The sequence below is a fragment of the Macaca nemestrina genome, chromosome 8 (genome assembly GCF_043159975.1).
Source record: "Macaca nemestrina isolate mMacNem1 chromosome 8, mMacNem.hap1, whole genome shotgun sequence".
NCBI classification, from domain to species: Eukaryota; Metazoa; Chordata; class Mammalia; order Primates; family Cercopithecidae; genus Macaca; species Macaca nemestrina.
The window spans coordinates 116,165,338-116,181,660 of NC_092132.1; the positions used below are offsets into that span (position 1 = coordinate 116,165,338).

A 16,323-nucleotide genomic window follows, 5' to 3' on the forward strand; every position below is an offset into this window, starting at 1 on the left:
GGTTTATTTTTTATTTTTATTTTTGGACACAGGGTCATGCTCTGTTGCCCAAGCTGGAGTGCAGTGGTGCAAACATGGCTCACTGCAGCCTGGAACTCCTGGGCCCAAGGGATCCTCCCACCTAAGCCTCCAAAGTAGCTGGGACTACTAGCATGTGTCATCACATCTGGCTAATTTTTTACTGAGAAGGGGTCTTACTATGTTGCCCAGGCGGTCTTGAACTCCTGGTCTTGAGCAATCTTTCTGTCTTAATGTCTCAAAATGCTGGGATTATAGGCATGAGCCACGGTGCCTGGAAGGCTCATTCTTACATTTCAGTCTTTAATAGTCTGAAAACTGCCCTTTAGCCATCAGCTAAGGGCAAAGGAAGATAAGCAAGACAGGAAACCACCTGCACATATCAACATCCATGTTCCAAGGGAAGACCAGGAGGGAGACCATTAGCCCTTTGAAATTCTTGTTCCTTTCCTCAAGGTGGCAGATTTTCACAGGAAATGGGGTGGCTGATTGGCAAGAATAGGAGCAACAGGAAAGCGGCCAAAACACAAGTCAGAAACCTGGCTCTTCCTCCCAGTGCCAGCTCCCTTCCTCATGCTGCTTACATTTCTGAACACTGTCACCAAGAGGCACCCAACCTGAAGGGAAGCAAAGTCACACAAACTTCAAAACAAGTTTTATTTGGGAAGAGTTTCTCATTTTGTTAAAGCTGCAAGCAAGTTTCTTTCACAATTACACTTCTAGAGATCTAGTAGTTTTAGGGATCTCAGTGTTCAAAAGTATATTTCAAAATGAACAACAAAACCAAACCCACACCAAAGGGAAATAGTGTTTAGATTGGTTTGGAATGTGTAGCCATTGATTTCAGGTGTTCTCAGAAACAGGTTACCATTTCCTTGGAAAACAGGTGGGATGGAGTCAATGCCCACAGAAGGAAATGTCTTTCAAATAAGTTACTCGGACAATATTATTCACTCTTTAGAAAATATAGTAGGATAACAAGTCACAGCTGGCAGGGTATGCAGTACAGCACTGATTTCACAGGGGGCTTACACAATCCTGGAGTCAGCGGTTGTTGGCTTGTGGTACACAAAATAAGAGCAGTCACTGGAAGTTGGGAGAAAATGGTGAAAGGCAGGCAGTCTCCCGTAGTCCTACCCAGCCTTTTAACTTGCTAAAAGGAGAGGCTGTGTTTTGTAGCATCTTTGGGAGAACATTTGAGACAGTTCAAAAACAAAAACAAAACCCCCAGTATTATTCCCCAGAAAGTCCTTGACAGAAAAGAGGGACCTGGTCAGGGTTCCCACGGGGGACTGCGCCTCCCATCCACTTCTGTCTCCACGTGATACAAGACGTCAGCCAGGGTGTGCTCTACCACGGCGCCCCAGCCCATGTCACTCATCTGCAGGAGGAATCAGAAACAGAACACGGTGACTAGAGCAGCCACGGCAATGCCGAGGATGCATGCAGGCATTTGTAATGTTACTCACAGGGCGGTAAGTGAGATCCTTCGGAGGATACTTGAAGCATGGTCCAAAGTTAATGGAAACCTGGAGCGAATTCAATTCAAGCAGACATGGAAAAAATGGACAAAAAGTATTGGAAAAGTTAATTTGACACAGGAAATTTTCACTTTAAACATGGCTACAATACTCGGGGGATAAATGGAACAAATGAGATATATATTAAATATTACTAAAAGTGGTCAACATCCTGATGTCCATTAAGAATTAGGTAACTAAAAGAGATCAGTGTTGATTTTTGTTGTCAAAGAAAATAAAAATTCAGGATCCCAATTTGCTCTGTCAAAAGGAAAAAATTAAGCTGAAAGCTGAGTCATGCAAGAAACTGCCTTTCCTTTTGTTGCTAAGCAGACACCTACAGATAAAAGCTTAAATATCCCCATAGGCAGCTACTTTATGTTCACCTTATCTTATGTGAAGTACTGATTTACTGGGCATGAGATGAATACATAATTGACTTTCCCCTATCTGCTCCTTTTCTCTTGCAACATGTGGATGACGATACCCTCCCACTTTCCCCTCCAGCCCGCATTTCCCCTTTATTTTACTTTTTATTTTTTTGAGACATGCTCTGACTCTACTGTCCAGGCTGCAGCGCCAACAATGTGATCATGGTTCACTGCACCCTTGACCTCCTGGGCTCAGCGGATCCTTCCACCTCAGCCTCCCAAGTAGCTGGGACTGCAGGCATGTACCACCAGGCCTGGCTAATTTTTTGTATTTTTTGTAGACAGGGGTTTTTGCTATGTTGCCCAGGCTGGTCTCAAGGTCCTGGGTTCAACTGATTCTTATATTGGCCTCCCAAAGCATTGGGATTACCACCATGAGCCACTCCGGCCAGCCCTTTTTCTTTTTTAAATTTTTAAGTCATCAAATTCATCCTTGGAGAAAGGCACAGACCACAGACTGTTTCTGTGATTCTGTGTTTTTTTCTTACGGGCAGGTCCTAACTTTGGCAAAATAAACTTCTAAATTGATTGAGATCTGTCTCAAGACAGTTTTTGGTTTACACTGTTTACAACCTACAGATTTCCTTTTTTTTACCTGCTTCAATGGTGCCTACTGACAGACTGAAAATACATGGAAATCTTCATGCATTAACTTTTCTTTTTCTTTCTTTTTTGAGACGGAGTCTTGCTCTGTCACCAGGCTGGAGTGCAGTGGCATGATCTTGGCTCACTGCAACCTCTGCCTCCCGGGTTCAAGCGATTCTCCTGCCTCAGACTGCTGAGTAGCTGGAATTACAGGCATGTGCCACTAAGCCCAGCTAATTTTTGTATCTTCAGTAGAGATGGGGTTTCGCCATGTTGGCCAGGCTGGTCTCGAACCCGACTTCAAGTGATCCGCCCACCTTGGCCTCCCAAAGTGCTGGGATTACAAGCGTGAGCCAGTGCACCCGGCTCCAACTTTTCTATATATCTACATCTGTGTCTACCTACCTACCTACCTATATATTTTTAAGACCAACAGACCCTAATGATAGTACCCTTCTTCATGCTGGATCATATTTAAAAAAAAAAAAAAAAAACCTGCCAGATATAGTAGCTCATACCTATCTGTAATCCCAGCACTTTGGGAGGCTGAGCTGGGAGAACTGCTTGAGCCCATGACTTTGAGACCAGCCAGGGCAATGTAGTGAGATCCTGTCTCTACAAAAACCAAAACAAAAAATGAGCACACCCCAGCTACTCAGGAGGCTGAGGTGGATCATTTGTGCCCAGGAGGTCAAGGCTATGGTGAGCCTATGCAACAGAGTGAGACACTGTCTCAAAAAAAAAATGAATGTAAGCAACAATCACTAATAATGGTGGGTTATCATGACATCCCACCAGGAGGATCTGTGTATGTGCATTTTTATCCTTCCTACTGAAGAGCACCACCACACCACGCACTCAAGGGAAGAGTATAGCACACACTAATTGCAGGACCTTTTTCTATCCAGCAAATACTCCCTAAGATGCCCAAGCTGTTTTTGGACTAAACAGTAATGGTAGCAACACACGTGCAACTCTAAGGCTGCTTGGATTTCTTTCCAGCGCTCAGTAGCTTTGTCATCGCAACCCATTCATCTGCTTCCCTCAAGTTTTGCCCATGGGATGGAAACATGTACGTACCGTGCAGCTCTTGTACAGTGAGATGGCTGGAAAGTAAACCCCCTCAAAAATATCTTTGTAAGCCACACCTTGATTGACACCATTTTTATAAAATATTATCTGGAACAAAAACCATGATTTTACTTCAGAATTGTAAAAAAGAACAAACAAAAAAAGAACTCTCTAGGAAAATACGTTAGAAGTGCTGCTGCCAGACTGCTAATCACACACCCAAGAACAGTACATAACTTGTGTAATAACAACAATATCTTCAATTTTTATAATACTTTTGATTTTTCAAGCATGTTAATCTGCACTATTCAGGCTTCTTTTTTTCTTTTTTGAGACAGGATCTCACTCTGTCACCCAGGCTGAAGTGCAGTGGTGTGATCTTGGCTCACTGCAGCCTCAACCTCCTTGGCTCAAGTGATCCTCCCACATCAGCCTCCCAAGTAGCTGGGACTACAGGCATACACCACCATATCCAGCTAATTAAAAAAATTTTTTTATAGAGACAGGATCTCACTATATTGCCCAGGCTGGTCTCAAACTCCTGGGCTTTGTTTTCTGAATTCCTGTGCTACATATACCAAACAGTTCTATATTTTATTATTCATTGCATTGTATTTATAAAAGTAAGCTGGGAGGCCGAGGAGAGACGATTACTTGAGGGCAGGAGTTCAAGACTAGCCTGGGCAACATAGTGAGACCTCATCTCTACAATCTTTTTTTTTTTAAAGCAAGCTGGCCTTCCATGGACTGCTTGGGACCACACCTGTTTAAGAGTGCTTATTTATCAATCCCTTTCCCTTGTGTCAGTTCTCACTTCTGTTTTTTCACTTTGAAGTTCTCTAAGACTCTTACGTCACATCTCTGGATTCTCATGTTCTTCCCTTTCTCTCCCAGAATTAGACTGAATATTCTCTCTTGACCACTTCAGTTCTTCAGAAAAGGCTGCCTTCTCTTCTTAGCAAGAGGGGGCTTTCTGGTTATTACATCTTTAGATCTAATAATTTTTTCTCTTTAGTATTTCTTTCCTAAAAACAGCTGAAACTCTACTTTATTTCACCTACATCTCCTTGTATTAGTGTCCTGGGTGGCTTTACAGCATTAGCATTTTTACAAAAAAAAAGTTTCCAGCTTAACGTTCTTCCTCTCCACCCAACTTCCCTTTTTATTTTTGGCCCTTGTGGTTGGCCCAGATGTGCCAGCCTTTCTCTGACTGTGCTATGACCTTGGGCAGACATGTTTCCAGCAACTCCAGAAGTGGAGGCAGAGAAAGTTCTGAAGGACACTGAGTGAGACATTACAGCTCCGAGTGCCCCTGGACCACACCACAAGGTCTACTCTCCCACTCCAGGTTCCCTCCCTTTGGACTTGATACCTCCTCTGATAAAGAATAAAGACACTGGATTTGCTTCCTCAGTCTCTTACAGATTTCTCTACAGAATGATCCTGAAAGAACAGGATCATGCCTCTAACAGCAGCAGCATGGTACTACATAAAGAGCAAAACACAATAAGCAGAGGGTGAGCTTGCCACTGGCTAGTGGGGCTACCAGATGCCCCTTTGTTCCCCTTTGGGCCTTGTGTTCCTCACTTTTATAATGAAGGAATGGGTCCTAACCCTCAAGGCCTTATGATTCTAATTTTCTTATGGCCATGACTCACCTCACTATGGGGAGTCTGTTTCAGGCTCTTCTCTGCTTTATCCACAAAATCTTTTTCCTCAAAATACAAATAACTCTTGAATTTTATCAAAGCCTTGAAAACCAAGAAAGAAAAAAAAGCACAATAAAGCATCGGCTCCATCATCATGAAAAAAATGCATCCGCACACAAAGTGTTAACCCCTTGAGCTCTACAACAGATATTAAACATCTTTGCAGTTGAGTTTTGCTAGATTTTGAATTACTATACACTTCTTAAAAAATACCAGATGGCACATGTTTATTAAAACATTTTCAGAAGGCCTTTAGTAAGAAATGTGAAAAAATACTTAATAATATAAATACATACACACCACAATAAAAATACCCATAGAAGTGGCTAAATTCACACATCTTTTCCAATAATCTCACTGAAAGAAATGACAAGTTTCTTGAGTCTACAATCTCGTACTCTTTTTTTTTTTTTGAGATGGAGTTTTGCTCTTGTTGCCCAGGCTGGAGTGCAATGGTGCGATCTCTTCTCATTGCAACCTCCGTCTCCCGGGTTCAAGTGATTCTCCTGCCTCAGGCTCCCGAGTAGCTGGGATTACAGGTGCCCACCACCACACCAGGCTAATTTTTTGTATCTTTAGTAGAGATGGGGTTTCACCATGTTGGCCAGGCTGGTCTCAAACTCCTGACCTCAGGTGATCCACTCGCCTTGGTCTCCCAAAGTGCTGGGATTACAGGCGTGAGCCACCGAGCCCGGCCTATTCTTTTTTTATTTTTTTGAGACAGTCTCACTCTGTCACCCAGGCTGGAGTGCAGTGGTGTGATCTTGGCTCACTGCAACCTCGGCCTCCCAGGTTCAAGCAATTCTCCTGTCTCAGCCTCCCAGGCAGCTGGGATTACAGGCATGCGCCACCACACCCGGCTACTTTTTGTATTTTTAGTAAAGACAGGGTTTCGCCATGTTGGCCAGGCTGGTCTCGAACTCCTGACCTCTGGTGATCCACCTGCCTCAGCTTCCGAAAGTGCTGGGATTACAGGCATGAGCCTCCGCACCCAGACTACAATCCCTTATTGTATGAAAATATTTTGAAGGTGGCCGGGCGCGGTGGCTCAAGCCTGTAATCCCAGCACTTTGGGAGGCCGAGACAGGCGGATCACGAGGTCAGGAGATTGAGACCATCCTGGCTAACACGGTGAAACCCCGTCTCTACTAAAAATACAAAAAAATTAGCTGGGGGTGGTGGCGGGCGCCTGTAGTCCCAGCTACTTGGGAGGCTGAGGCAGGAGAATGGCATGAACCCAGGAGGCGGAGCTTGCAGTGAGCTGAGATCCGGCCACCGCACTCCAGCCTGGGTGACAGAGCGAGACTCCATGTCAAAAAAAAAAAGAAAAAGAAAAAGAAAATATTTTGAAGGTCACCTTCTTCCACGTCCTAGTTTCCCATCTGTTCCCACAGGTGGTCTCTGGGTCGCCTCTTTCTTACTGGTTCTTAAGAGTCTATCTATTCACTTCCAGAGAAATATATGACATTAATTTAAAAAATTTCAATTTCTTAACGTATATATGTATTAAACATGGTTAGAAAAAAAGAATTCCCAAGATATACAAGCATATAAAATGAGAGTCTCTCTCTCTCTTACTATGTCCCTTATCCTCAGTTTCCCTGCAAAAAGTAATCACTGTTCCAGTGTCCTTGTATCCTTCCAGAGAATCCAGGCATATATTGTCTTCAAAATTAAAAAACACACGTGGCCGAGCGCAGTGGTTCACGCTTGTAATCCCAGCATTTTGGGAGGCTGAGGCAGGCAGATCACATGAGGCCAGGAATTCGAGACCAGCCTGGCCAACATGGCGCAACCCCGTCTCTACTAAAAATATAAAAATTAGCTGGGCGTGGTGGTGCACGCCTGTAATCCTGGCTACTTAGGAGGCTGAAGCAGGAGAATTGCTTGAACCTGGGAGGCGGAGGCTGCAGTGTGCCGAGATTGTATACCACTGCATTCCAGCCTGGGTGACAGAACGAGACTCTCTCAAAATAAAACACCAGATAAACATACGAAAGAAAGAAAGAAAAAAAGGCCCAAAAAGCCATACAAATAGTAACATATTATAGGTTTTGTCTTGCATCTGAGTTTTTAACTTGGCAACTACATTAGAGACCATTTTATAATCAGTATATATGTGGATTTCGAATAGATCCATAGTAGCCTGTCATGTGGACATGTCACTAAAAATTATTTATTTATTTATTTATTTATTTATTTATTTATTTATTTTTGAGACAGTCTTGTTCTCTGTTACCCAGGCTGGAGTTCTCTGGCACGATCTTGGCTCACTGCAACCTCTGTCCTCTAGGCTCAAGTAGACTTAAGATTCTCATGCCTCAACCTCTTGAGTAGCTGAGATTACAGGTGTGTGCCATCACACCTAACTCATTTTTGCATTTTTTGTAGAGACAGGGTTTCACCATGTTGCCCAGGCTGGCCTCGAGCTCTTGCCTCAAGTGATTTGCCTGCCTTGGCCTCCCAAGCATGGAGCCACAGTGCCTGGTCAAAAAATTTGTTTTTTTCCAGTTAAAAAAAAAAAAATTTTTTTTGTAATGTAAATGAATCATTGAAAAAACTCCTACAGAATCCTTTAAGTGCAGACCTCTGTGTTCTGTAAAACCAGGCATTAGTGTGGTATATATTTAAAGAGTTCCAGAAGGCAGGATGGTACAATAAGAGTCAGTAGTGTGATATAATCAATAAAAATGAGACTGTAGGCTGCTTATTATTAGAATAAACTCAGAGTACTTTCACTATCAAATTTAAAGAGTTACTCTAGGCCGGGCGCGGTGGCTCAAGCCTGTAATCCCAGCACTTTGGGAGGCCTAGACGGGCGGATCACTAGGTCAGGAGATTGAGACCATCCTGGCGAACACGGTGAAACCCCGTCTCTACTAAAAAATACAAAAAAAACTAGCCGGGCGAGGCGGCGGGCACCTGTAGTCCCAGCTACTCGGGAGGCTGAGGCAGGAGAATGGCGTAAACCCGGGGGGCGGAGCTTGCAGTGAGCTGAGATCCGGCCACTGCACTCCAGCCCGGGCGACAGAGCCAGACTCCGTCTCAAAAAAAAAAAAAAAAAAAAAAAAAAAGAGTTACTCTAAAGCTATGATAACCAAGACACTGTGATATGGGCATAAAAGACAAGAAATAGATCACTGAAATACAGAGCTCTAAAGTAAACCTTTCCTTAACACAAATATCTGATTTTCAATAAAGGCATCAAAGAAATCCAGTGGAGAAAGGAAAGAGTTAACATATGGTGCTGGGATAATTGTGTAATCATATGGAAAAAAAATTAATTTCCATACTATATATAAAAATTAATGTGGCCAGGCACAGTGGCTCATGCCTATAATCCCAGCACTTTGGGAGGCCGAGGCAGGTGGATTATCTGAGGTTAGGAGTTCAAGACCAGCCTGACCACCATGGTGAAACCCTGTCTCCACTAAAAATACAAAAATTAGCTGGGTGTGGTGGCGGGTGCCTGTAATCCCAGCTAATCAGGAGGCTAAGGCTGGAGAATTGCTTGAACCTGTGAGGCGGAGGTTGCAGTGAGCCAACATCGTGCCATTGCACTCTAGCCTGGGCAACAGAGCGAGACTCCGTCTACAGAAAAAAAAAAAAAAAAATTAATCCAAGGTAAATTAGAGACCTATGTGTAAAAGCTAAAACCATAATATTTTCAAAGGAAAACATGGGAGAACATCTTCATGACTGGGTGTAGCCAAAGATTTTGTTTTAATTCATGGAAAGAAATAACTATAAAAGAAAAATTTGATAAATTAGACTTCATAAAAATTAAAACTTTGGTTCCTCAGAAGACACTATTAAGTGCAGTGACTCATGCCTGTAATCCTAGCATTTTGGGAGGCTGAGGCAGGCAGATTGCTTGAGCCCAGTAGTTCAAGACCAGCCTGGGCAACATGGAAAAAAAAACCCAAAAAAACCCTGTTTCTACCAAAAAAATTTAAACTTAAAAAAAAAAAATGAACAGACAAGTCTCAGAATAGCAATATTGACAGGCAAAATATTTGAAGAGAAACTTCACAAAAAAACAGATGAGTGGCTGAAAAGCACATGAAAAATGTCCAGTATTGGCCAGGCGCGGTGGCTCAAGCCTGTAATCCCAGCACTTTGGGAGGCCGAGGCGGGCGGATCACAAGGTCAGGAGATCGAGACCATCCTGGCTAACACCGTGAAACCCCGTCTCTACTAAAAAAATACAAAAAACTAGCCAGGCGTGGTGGTGGGCGCCTGTAGTCCCAGCTACTTGGGAGGCTGAGGCAGGAGAATGGCGTGAACCCCGGGGGGCGGAGCTTGCAGTGAGCCGAGATTGCGCCACTGCACTCCAGCCTGGGGCACAGAGCAAGACTCCGTCTCAAAAAAAAAAAAAAAAAAAAAAAAAAGAAAAATGTCCAGTATGTCATCAAAGAAATGCTAATTTAACTCACAATGAGATATTACTATACACCCATCAAAATGGCTACAATTAAGTTGACAGACAATCATAATGTCAGCAACTAAAACTCTCATACATGGTGGGAAAAGAGTTTGGCAATTTCTTATAAAGCTGAATATGTAACTATCCAATGATCCAAAATGACTTGTACAAGAATATTCATAGCATCTTGTTCATAGTAGCCCCAAACCTGAGACGGCCCAAGTGTCTGTCAGTAGGAAAATGCATAAACACACTGGGGCACATTCATGCAATGCAGTACTATCCTGCACTGAAAAGGGTGTGCAGATATACACAGCAACATGGACGACTCTCAAGAGCCAGATGTAAAAGACCACAGACTGCATGAGCCCATTTAAGTTCAAGAAGAGGTAAAAATTAAAGTATAGTGGGAAAGAAAGCTAAAACAGTGGTTGCCTCTATGTGGGGGTGGGGACTAACTGGGAAAAGGCATGAGGAAACTTCCTGAGGTGATGGTAAGTGTCTACATCTCTTTTTTGGGGGGAGTGCAGTGGTGTGATCACAGCTCACTGTAACCTTGAACTCCTGGGCTGAATTATCTTCCCATCTCAGCTTTTCAAGTAGTTGGGACTATAGGCACCCATTGCCATGCCCTACTAATTTTTTTAGTCTTTTGTAGAGATGGGATCTTGTGATGTTACCCAGGCTGGTCTTGAACTCGTGGGCTCAAGCAATCCTCCCAGCTTGGCCTCCCAAATTGTTGGGATTATAGGCATGAACCATCATGCCTGGTGGATCCTACATTTCAACAGGAGTTTAGGTCAAACTCAACGCTCAGTGAATACACACTTAAAATTTGTATACTTCATTTTACATAAATTTTGTATCAAAAGAATGAATTAAACAGGTTGAACTCTAGTTTATGTATCCTGAAGTACTGAGTGAAGTGTCCTGATGTCTATTTTCTCTGCAGTGCACTAAAAAAAGACAAATGACAGATGGGTAGAAGAATGAATGGATGACTATTTGTGTACTGATTGTTATTCTGAAAATGTCATAACAGGTTAGGAAAAAACGTGAGCCGTGGGTCAGCTCCTAAGAGATCACGCAAGCCGCAGAGATAAGCACTGGCTGCCACAGATCTTCAAAGCCAGGAATCTGCCGGGGGAGGACAAACTCACCTTATCTTTGTATGTATCTGGCAATGACTTGGCCGTCTCTGTGTCTTCAGGAAGATTAATATAAAATCCCAGGATGTCTCCCTGTCCATAGCCAGAAGAGTAGTGTTTGCCAATGGACTGGTGGAACTTGGTTCCCTTTTTGCTCCGCCAAGAATAGCTAAATTTATCATAACCTAAAGGAGCTTGAAGGTTACCTGTCCCAATAAAAAGATACACAGGAAGTCAGAACATTGCAAGTCAAACCTGGTTTGCTGATGGAAAAAGATCCTATTCATGTTTTTTGGTTAATTTTGTAAAATTGCTTAGAAACTTTCTCACAAGCAAAGAGTTACAAAAATATCCCGGGAATGGCCGGGCGCGGTGGCTCAAGCCTGTAATCCCAGCACTTTGGGAGGCCGAGACGGGCGGATCACGAGGTCAGGAGATCGAGACCATCCTGGCTAACACGGTGAAACCCCGTCTCTACTAAAAAATACAAAAAACTAGCCAGGCGAGGTGGCGGGCGCCTGTAGTCCCAGCTACTCGGGAGGCTGAGGCAGGAGAATGGTCTAAACCCGGGAGGCGGAGCTTGCAGTGAGCTGAGATCCGGCCACTGCACCCCAGCCTGGGCGACAGAGCAAGACTCTGTCTCAAAAAAAAAAAAAAAAAAAAAAAAAAAAAAATCCCGGGAATTGCAAACCAGCTCAACTCTCAGGAACTGCATTCTATGCCCACAATCTGGTAAACCCAACAGCCTCGAAGCCTTAGCCCTTGGCCAGATGGTCTATCCTCTCTATCTGCTGTGATGTCCATATTAAGGCCCCAGCTTACCTAGGGGCTGGGACCAACCCAGTCTGGCAGCGGTATCTGGTGGCATCTCATCCACGGTGATTTCAAAGTACCAGGCACCTTTCCGAACTCCATGAGAGGCCCTCACCATAGAGTAACCTTTCTCTCCAACCACAGTCAGCCGGTCATCTGAGATCTTTAACTGGGGAGCTGTGGTGAGAGATTAAAACAAGGCCTGCAACTTATTTGAGGTTCTTGGGGGCAATTGCTACAAAAACATTAGTCCAATAAAACAAAATTTAAAAATCACAAATATCAGGTCAGGTGTTTGAGGAGTTTAAAAATCTCAACATAAGATACTGGCAAAGAATGAGAAAGCAACAAAAAAGAGAAAGTTGTTAGGTTACCTAGTTTTTATTCCATGTGATTATCCTTCCTTTTCGAGATAAGAGTCTCGCTCTGTCGCCCACGCTGGAGGGCAGTGGTGTGATCTCGGCTCACAAACTTCACCCCCTGGGTTCAAGCAATTTTCCTGCCTCAGTCTCCTGAGTAGCTGGGATTACAGGTGCATGCCACCACGCCCGGCTCGTTTTTTGTATTTTTAGTAGAGACAGGGTTTCACCATGTTGGTCAGGCTGGTCTTGAACTCCTGACCTCGTGATCTGCCCACCTTGGCCTCCCAAAGTGTTGGAATTATAGGCGTGAGCCACCGCACCGGTTTTTTTTTTTTGAGACAGAGTCTCATTCTGTAGCCCAGGCTGGAGTACAGTGGCACGATCTTGGCTCACTGCAACATCCGCCTCCCAGGTTCAAGCAATCCTTCTGCCTCAGCCTCCTGAGTAGCTGGGATTACAGGCACCTGCCACCACGCCCGGCTAATGTTCACATTTTTAGTAGAGACGGGGTTTCACCATATTGGTCAGGCTGCTCTTGAATTCCTGACCTCAGGTGATCCACCCGCATTGACCTCCCAAAGTGCTGGAATAACAGGCTGAATCACTGTGCCTGGCCTACATTTGATTATCTTTAAGACATCTGATTGATATTAATTATACTGCATATTCCCTAAAATATAAAAACCAACGGTGACGAGTTTGGAACTTAATTTGAATAAATTTTTGTTTAAAAGATTTTTTTTTTTTTTTTTTTTTTTGAGACAGCGTATCGCTCTATTACCTGGGCTGGAGTGCAGTGGTGTGATCTCGTCTCACTGCAACCTCTGCCTCCCAGGCTCAAGCAATCCTCCCACCTCAGCCTCCCAAGCAGCTGGGACTATAGGCACGTGCCACCATGCCCAGCTAATTTCTATATTTCATTTTTTTTGTAGAGATGGTGTTTTGCCATGCTGCCCAGGCTGGTCTTGAACTCCTGGGCTTGAAATCTGCCCGCCTTGGCCTTCCAAAGTGTTGGAATTATAGGCGTGAGCCACGCCATCCATCTTTTTTTTTTTTTTTTTAGAGCCAGGGTCTTGCTCTCTTACTCAGTCTGGAGTGTCGTGGCACAACCACAGCTCACCACAGCCTTGAACTCGTGGCCTCAGGTGATCTTCTTGTGTTGGCCCCCCAAGTAACAGGATTACAGGTATGAGCCATTGTGCCTAGCCTCTTAACTAGTTTTTTTTTTTTTCCCTTGAGATAAGGTCTCATGCTGTTGCTCAGGCTGGAATGCAGTGGCGTCATCTTGACTCACTACAGCCTTGAATTCCTGGGCTCAAACAATCCTCCTGCCTCAGCCCCCAAGTAGCTGGTACTACAAGTGCTACTACACTCAGCTAATTTTTTGTAGAGACAGAGTTCGGCCACGATGCCCAGGCTGGTCTCAAACTCCTGGACTCAAGCAATCTGCTCTCCTTGGCCTCTCAAAGTTCTGGGATTACAGGCATAAGCCACTGCACCTAACCTTAACTGTTTTAAAACAATTTCAGACTTTCAAAAAATAGTAGAGTCCTAGTGTGTGCTTCACTCAGTTTTCCCAAATGTTCACATCATGTATAATCATAACATAATCATCAAAACCAGAAAATTAACAACACTATTAAATAATCCATAGATCTTCTTAAAATTAAGCCAATTATCCAAGTAATAACCCCTTTTCTGGCCCAGGTTCTAATCCTAGATTCTACATTTCATTTAGTTGTCATGTCTCCTTAGTCTCTTCCAATCTCAAACAGTTCCTCAACCTTTCATAAGCTTGACACTTTGAAGAATATTAGTCATTTCAGTTTGCAGAATGTCCCTCAGTTACATTTGTCTGGTGTTTTCTGTTTTCTCTCTCTCTCTCTCTCTCGTTTTTGGAGATGGAGTCTCGCGCTCTGTCATCCAGGCTCGAGTGTGATGGCGCAATCTCAGCTCACTGCAACCTCTGGCTCCTGCGTTCAAGTGATTCTCCCGCCTCAGCCTCCTGAGTGGCTGGGATTACAGTTGCCTGCCATAATGCCTGGCTAATTTTTGTATTTTTGTAGGGATGGGGTTTCACTATGTTGACCAGGCTGGTATCAAACTCCTGAACTCAGGTTTTCCACCCACTTCAGCCTCCCAAAGTGCTGGGATTATAGGCGTGAGTCACTGTGCCTGACCTGGTGTTTCCTCATTTTAAGGTCAAGGTTATTGTTACTTTTACTCAGAACTCCAATGAGGTAATGTTGTGCCCCTCAGTGTATCATATATGCTATCAAAATAGTGATGTTCACTCTGGTCACTTGATCAAGATGATGCCTGCCAGGTTTCTCCACTGCGAAATGACAATTTTCCTTTTGTAACTAATATCTCAGGAGATGAACAGGTATTTAAGACAATCAAGGAAATCTGATTATGAACTGAATTTGAATAGCAAGGAATTATTTCGGTTATAAAAGAAAATATCTGCATTTTTTTTTCTTTTTTGAGATGGAGTTTCATTCTTGTCACCCAGGTTGGAGTGCAATGGCACAATCTCGGATCACTGCAACCTCCACCGCCTCCCAGGTTCAAGAGATTTTCCTGCCTTAGCCTCCCGAGTAGCTGGGATTATAGGCATGCGCCACCGCACCCGCTAATTTTGTATTTTTAGTAGAGATGGGGTTTCTCCATGTTGGTCAGGCTGGTCTTGAACTCTCAACCTCAGGTGATCTGCCCGCATCAGCCTCCCAAAGTGCTGGGATTACAGGCGTGAGCCACTGCGCCCGGCCCCAATAGCCGCATTTTTTTAAGAGATGCATAGTTTTTAGCATATATAGGGTGACATGTGTTTTTTTTAATTCAGAAAAAGAAGAAATAAACAGATAAAGCAAACATGGCAAAATCTAGAACTTTTAAAATCTGGGTGAAAAGTGTATAAGGTATCGCTGTAACTTGGGTATTTGACCCTCCTAAGTGCAGGTTGAAATTTGATCCCAATGTTGGAGGTGGTGTCTGAAGGGAGGTGTTTGGGTCATGAGGGCAGACCCCTCAAGAGCAGATTAATGAGGAGTGTGGGGGTGTGAGTTTTCACTCTATTAGTTTCTGAGGAGCTGGTTGTTAAAAAGAGCCTGGCACCTCCCTCCCTGTCTTGCTTCCTCTGCCATCTAATGCCTGCTCCGCTTTGCCTTCTGCCATGAGTAGACATGCCTGGGATCCTCACCAGAAGCAGACGCTGGTGCCATGCTTCTTTCAGCCCAATAAACCTGTTTTCTTTACAAATTACCCAGCCTCAGGTTCTCCTTTGTAGCAACACAAAGGGACTAAGACAGGTATTCACTGTAATTCATCTCTCTACCTCTGTATATGGTTTGAATCTTACTTTATTACCAGGCCATTATGTGAGATAAAGGGGCAATATAAATAATCAGGGGAGAACCCCATGACTTCCACAGAAAGAAAAAATGGCAAAAGGTGGGAGAGAATTTCGAGGCTTTGTAGGCTGATTTTATCAGGGAAGGTTGAGGCTGCAGTGAGCCATGATTGCACCACTGCACTCCAGCCTGGGTGGCAGAGACCCCATCTCGAAAACAAGCAAACAATGAGGCCAGATGCAATGGCTCATGCCTGTAATCCCAGCACTTTGGAAGGCCAAGGAAGGAGGATCACGTGAGGTCAGGAGTTCAAGACCATCTTGCGCAACACAGTGAAGGAGACTTTGCCCCTAAAAAAATAATTAAAATTTAACTGGGTGCAGTGATGTGTGCTTGTAGTCCCAGTTACTTGGGAGGCTAAGATGGGACGACTGCTTGAGCTGGGAGGTGGAAGCTGCAGTGAGCTGAGATCGCACCACTGCACTGCAGCCTGGATGACAGAGCAAGAACCTTTCTCAAAATAAAATAAAATAAAATAAAATAAAAATAAAAATAAAAATAAATAATTGCATGGAGCAAAGACTATAGCACGCTGCTATTCATGTATAAAAAAGGAGACAAGGCTGGGCGCAGTGGCTCACATGTGTTATCCCAGCACTTTGGGAGGCTGAGATGGGTGATCACCTGAGTTTGAGACCAGCCTGGCCAACATGGCGAAACCCCATCTCTACTAGAAATACAAAAATAACCGGGGGTGGTGGCACACACCTGTAGTCCCAGCTATTTGCGAGGCTTCAGCATGAGAATTGCTTGAGCCAAGGAGGTGAAGGCTGCAGTGAGCCGAGATCACGCCACTATCTTTCAGCCTCAGAAAACAAATCAAACCA

The 16,323-nt window shown here is 43.9% G+C and overlaps 1 protein-coding gene across 5 annotated transcripts in view; it reads right to left on the bottom strand.

The window, feature by feature from the left end:
* Window positions 1-656: 656 nt before the first annotated feature.
* LOC105476574 (ASH2 like, histone lysine methyltransferase complex subunit) overlaps window positions 657-16,323 on the bottom strand; it is a 35,487-nt gene continuing 19,820 nt past the window's right edge. For all 5 annotated transcript variants that reach the window (XM_071068387.1, XM_071068386.1, XM_071068389.1 and 2 more), the window contains 6 exons: window positions 11,731-11,898; window positions 10,921-11,114; window positions 5,284-5,376; window positions 3,635-3,733; window positions 1,488-1,547; window positions 657-1,399 (listed from right to left, as the gene is read on the bottom strand). In XM_071068387.1, the coding sequence (XP_070924488.1) occupies window positions 1,292-1,399; window positions 1,488-1,547; window positions 3,635-3,733; window positions 5,284-5,376; window positions 10,921-11,114; window positions 11,731-11,898 (722 nt within the window). In that variant the 3' untranslated portion in view covers window positions 657-1,291. The remainder of the gene's footprint in view (window positions 1,400-1,487; window positions 1,548-3,634; window positions 3,734-5,283; window positions 5,377-10,920; window positions 11,115-11,730; window positions 11,899-16,323) is intronic.